The sequence below is a fragment of the Pyrus communis genome, chromosome 17 (genome assembly GCF_963583255.1).
Source record: "Pyrus communis chromosome 17, drPyrComm1.1, whole genome shotgun sequence".
NCBI classification, from domain to species: domain Eukaryota; kingdom Viridiplantae; phylum Streptophyta; class Magnoliopsida; order Rosales; family Rosaceae; genus Pyrus; species Pyrus communis.
This window is the reverse complement of record NC_084819.1, coordinates 13,811,120-13,816,257: the sequence shown is the minus strand read 5'-3', so window position 1 is coordinate 13,816,257 and position 5,138 is coordinate 13,811,120. Positions and strand designations below refer to the sequence as shown.

The 5,138-nt window shown below is 34.7% G+C and overlaps 1 protein-coding gene across 1 annotated transcript; it reads left to right on the top strand.

The window, feature by feature from the left end:
- Window positions 1–3,497: 3,497 nt before the first annotated feature.
- Window positions 3,498–4,908, top strand: LOC137723786 (thaumatin-like protein). The gene is made up of 2 exons (XM_068462976.1): window positions 3,498–3,614; window positions 3,985–4,908. Exons 1-2 carry the CDS (start codon window positions 3,554–3,556, stop codon window positions 4,656–4,658), a joined length of 735 nt encoding a protein of 244 aa, XP_068319077.1. The 5' UTR covers window positions 3,498–3,553; the 3' UTR covers window positions 4,659–4,908.
- Window positions 4,909–5,138: the final 230 nt, after the last annotated feature.

Here is a 5,138-nt window from a genome sequence, read left to right as displayed (position 1 = left end):
TAATAGGAAAACTAATGAAAAAGGCTTCAAAACTTTAAGTTTTAATCAAAAACCACCTAATAACTTTATTTAATGATAAGAACAAAAGATTAAAAAAAGAAAAACATAAACTAATCCAACCAAAGCGCGTGCAACGCACGCCAAGCAATTCATCAGAGTTATAACCGAAGAGAACCACGTGTAGTCTGTAGTGGAAAAGCTCACCACCTTCTTCAACCTTCTCTCTCTCTCTCTCTCTCTCTCTCTCTCTCTGCACATCCATATTCAGGCCTTTCCAAGGGACTTGCTTCATTAAATTCAGATAAAAGTTAGAAAATGGTGGGTTACAGTACCAAATGAGGTGACTTGCTTCATTAATTTTGGTAGACATAGATGTTTGTGCCATCTTCTTCTCAAGTAGTCTAACGCCAATGTCAGCATCCAAAACTCTAACAAATTCTGCTAAAGTTGTTTTTGTGACTCTCTCAAACTTGCATCTCGGTGGGTTTACAAAGGGTGGACTAGGTTCAATTTGGTCTGGGTTGTGGGCGACCAAAACTGATGTGGGTATTTTTGTATGTGGGCGACCAAAACTGATGTGGGTATTTTTGTATGCGTATATGGAGAGAGAAGGTTGAAGAAGGTGAACAGGAAAAAGGAGGGGAAGAGATGACTCAGTTTGTGTGGACAAAAAAAAAAAGGAAAGTCAAATAAATTGATTGAAAGGAATGTCAAATAACAAACACGAATGTGATAGTACGAGTTACGAAATAGTGACAGCATTAGTGTTCGGTTTAAAAAATAGTCAGCGTTTAGTTTACGAACTAGTGATAGTACTAGTGTTCCGTTTAAGAAATAGTCAGTATTTAGTTTACGAAATAGTACTAGTGTTCGTTTGATAAATAGTCAATGTTTAGTTTACGAAATAGTGATAGTACTATTGTTCTGTTTAAGAAATAGTCAGTGTTTAGTTTATGAAACAATGATAGTACTAGTGTTCCATTTAAGAAATAGTCAATGTTTAGTTTACAAAAAAGTGATAGTAATAGTGTTTGTTTGATAAATGGTCAGTGTTTAGTTTACGAAATAGTGATAGTACTAGTGTTCGGTTTAAGAAATAGTCAGTGCTTAGTTTACAAACAGTGACAGTACTAATGTTTCGTTTAAGAAATAACTAGTGTTTAGTTTACAAATAGTGATAGTACTAGTGTTCGTTTGATAAAAAGTTAGTGTTTAGTTTACGAAATAGTGATAGTACTCGTGTTCAGTTTATGAAATAATGATAGTACTAATGTTTGGTTTACGATATAGTCAGTGTTTAATTTAAGAAATAATGTTCATTTTAAGAAGTAGTCAATATTTAGTTCAAAAAATAGTAATAGTGCTAGTGTTCGTAAAATTGAAAAATTACGAATTTTCTTTATTTTTGTCCTTGTAGTATTATTACTTAATTTGTTTAAAAAAAAATTACAATTATTTATTTATTTTTAATCTTGTAATGTTATTACTTAATTTGTTTTAAGAAAATTACGAAACAATGGTCAAATAAACAAACAATAAATAAAAAATAAAAAAGTATATTGTTTATTGAGTAAGAGTAGAAGAAGAGTGGGGAGTGGTGAAATGCGAGAGGAGAAAGAAGAGAAAAAGTTGACATGAAATGGTGATTTGATAGAAAAAATTAATAGAATATGTGTGTGAGAGAGAGAGAGAGAGAGGTAGGGACGATGAGGGTAGTGAGTTTGTGTGGGTGATGTGATGCACGAGACTCGGTGCGTCAGTTTTTACTTTTTGGTTTTTTTTTTTTTTAATTCTTATTTTAAATTGTTGTCCTTTATATTAAAATTTAAGTCATTTTAATTAAAGTTTAAGTTCTTTTTATTAAATAAAGTTATTGGATGATTTTTGGTTAATAAAAAGTTTAAAGAAGTCTTTTTCGTTAAAGTTTTCTTTTTTAATTTATCGGTTATTAAATATTAAGATTCGACGGTACACATTTTGGTACTTAGATCACTCACTTACATTACAATATGTCAATTACTGATGTTCTATGATAGCGTTATAGTTAATCATAAATTTTCTCTAACCAAACATTAATGTTTTACATATTCTGAAAACTGTAACTTGGTCTTCATCAATTAAATGACAAACTTAACAAATCCATAAGTTCGCCTAAGTATTAAATATGAGTTCGGATTAAGATACATACAGATCTTGATCCAATAAAATTCAACTAATAGAAAAAAATTTCGTGAAACCTGGCACACAAATTCTTTAAACTATTAGCTTCAGTTGTTCAACCACTCAGTACTACTTTTGATGAGATTCGTCTTCGCTTATAAGTGAGATGTCTTAGGTTCGAAGGCTATGTTTTTTCTTAGTCCATAATCTTCTAGTTTGTTTACACAAACCATATATTGTCACTCACCAATTACCAAGCTCAGTTTAAAACCTGCTTCTGATACACAAAAGAAGGACTTGATGATTTAACATAAAGAAAGATGCATGGTTGTGTTTTAGAAATCACTTTGTCATAAACAATGATGAAAGCCACCAGCAGCACTATTACTTTTCATTTAAGTACTGTTGATACTTGTAATTTATATGTAGTATTCTCTTTTTATAAACCCTATCCTAGTACTCTGCTTCCAAAGGCATTTGATTCGCAAGAATAGATTGCCGATCACGTAATCCGAATAAAAGTTATTCAAATTAGTCGTTGTCGCGCTTTGATCAATAGGTCTAGAATCAACACGTATCATCAGAAGTAGCGGTACATAGTCAAATGAAACTCATACACAATTTAAATTACTAAAACATGAAGGGTACAAACCCCATTCCGAGCACATTGCCTCAATACCACTACACGACTCGAAGATCCCTCGCATCAACTGCTATCTGTAACTCTACAAAAACAACCTTAGACCATGGAACGGTTGGGTTGATAACGAATTACTAGAAAATATTTTTTTCTTAATTTTCGAGTGATAAGGAGCACGTGTGCTGGTTGGGTTTCGCTTTAGTTAATCTACTTTGATATTTTAAAGGAAGTTAGGTTTCAACCCAAAACCAATCAACAATTTAGAAAGTAACCCATCTTATTAAAAACTAATAACCAATGTGAAGGGGAGTAATCCAACTTTTTACAAATCTATGCAAGGGCTTATAAGTAAATTAAGTTCATATTGTTAATTAATTTTATGATGAAACTTCAACTTTTTTCACAAGGTTACTTTAACTTCCCAACAACACTCCACAGCCACTTCCTCACACTATTTTCCTTTTCTGATTATTGTTAATGCATTCTTTATTTGAAATATTGATTATTCTTCCTTTTGATTTTTTTATACTCAGTGATAAGGGAAGAAAAAGAAAGCCCCAACGGGAAGCAATGAATATGTGTCATTTTTTATCATCGTGAAAGTAAAAGTGAAAAGAGATCAAGAGAAAAAAAATAAAATAAATAAAGCTTGCTGTTGTCTCCACTTATATGTATGCTTGTAGTGCTGAAGAAGTATTTTCATTTCAATTACTTCAACTATTCTCAGTCCCTAATTTCTCACTGTAAAAATCAATGCCAACTTCCTCTTTGTTCTTCCCCCTACTCTATCTACTAATCTCGACCTCAATTACAAGTAAGTCTTCATCTCTTCTAGGTATTTCTTCTACTTTGGGATGATAATCCGTCGTGTTCGGATGTATCCATTTGTCGTAATTGTATCTCACTCGTTTGTTGGTCAACAACACACAAAATTATATCAAATATTAGTATGATAATACAATACCTCGTACTATTCATAAGAAAAATGAGCAAAGTTATCATTTTATTAATGTAGTATTAGTTCAACAGTGTTGTTTGTGTTTAAATCGCGTGCCCTCGATTCTTGGGGATCGAGTTGTGTAACTTGTGTAGTGTCTTAAAATGCCACCTCTGCTTGTACTCTATTTATTACTGCCCTATGTCATATTTTTTCGGTTTCAATGTTTTTACTTTTATTGTTGCAGATGGGGCTCAGCTGATTATAGTGAACAACTGCAATGAAAGTATATGGCCCGGTATACTTGGCAGTGCAGGCCTAACCACTCCTGAAAGTGGCGGTTTCCATCTTGGCAGCGGGGAGGAATCAGTTCTTGATGTGCCTGAGAAGTGGTCAGGAAGGATATGGGGCCGGCAGGGTTGCTCCTTTGACAGTAATGGAATAGGCAACTGTGAGACCGGAGATTGTTTTGGCCAATTGCGTTGCCAAGGAAAAGGAGGCGTGCCTCCAGCGACCGTGGTTGAAATGACGCTTGGATCATCAACTTCACCCCTGCATTTCTATGACGTGAGCTTGGTTGACGGCTTTAACTTGCCTGTGTCAATGAAGCCGGTTGGTGGTGGAATAGGGTGCGGTGTTGCCTCGTGCGAGGCTGATTTGAACGTTTGCTGCCCGTCTGCGTTGGAAGTGAGGAGAGGAGGCAGGGTGGTGGGTTGTAAGAGTGCCTGCTTGGCTATGCAGTCTGCGAAGTATTGCTGCACAGGAAGCTACGCAAACCCGAACACTTGCAAACCAACCCTTTTCGCGCATCTGTTTAAGGCCATATGCCCCAAGGCTTATAGTTATGCCTTTGATGACTCCTCCAGCCTTAACAAATGCAGGGCTTCACGATATGTCATCACTTTCTGCCCTCCCCAATGAGGAATGGCTGAAAAGGATGAAGCAAATGGCTTCTGTAGTACTAATCTATACTTGGAAGAAACTACTGTTTTTTTTTTTTTTTTTTTCTTGATTAGAAGAATGGATTAATTTACTCTTAAAGAAACGAGTAATGCTAAAACCAGATTACATCGCTCTTGATGTGTATGCTTTACGTAAATTATCATCGCCGAACATGTAACCAAAAGATGTGATCCTTCGGCAAATACTTGAAAGAAATTAAATTGCTTTAGACCGCAGCTTTCTGTTTGGTTTTGCAGTTGTCAGTATTATAATCGCCAAATAATTCGTCACTAACCAAAAGATATGAATACGGTCCTCTTTACCATATACTCGAAAGCCATTAAATCGACTTCAGACGGCAGTTTCCTGTTGGTTTTTAGAATGTTTGTTCTGTAGTTGTCAGTATCTTAAGGAAAATCTCTGTATCTAGATGCATATATAGGATTATCTCAAAGACCT

Excerpts from the sequence above, each read along its gene's own strand:
- LOC137723786 (XM_068462976.1), top strand. The coding sequence starts at position 3,554 with ATGCCAACTTCCTCTTTGTTCTTCCCCCTACTCTATCTACTAATCTCG. Across the intron at positions 3,615-3,984 it reads AATCTCGACCTCAATTACAA|ATGGGGCTCAGCTGATTATA; the intron begins GTAAGTCTTCAT and ends TTATTGTTGCAG.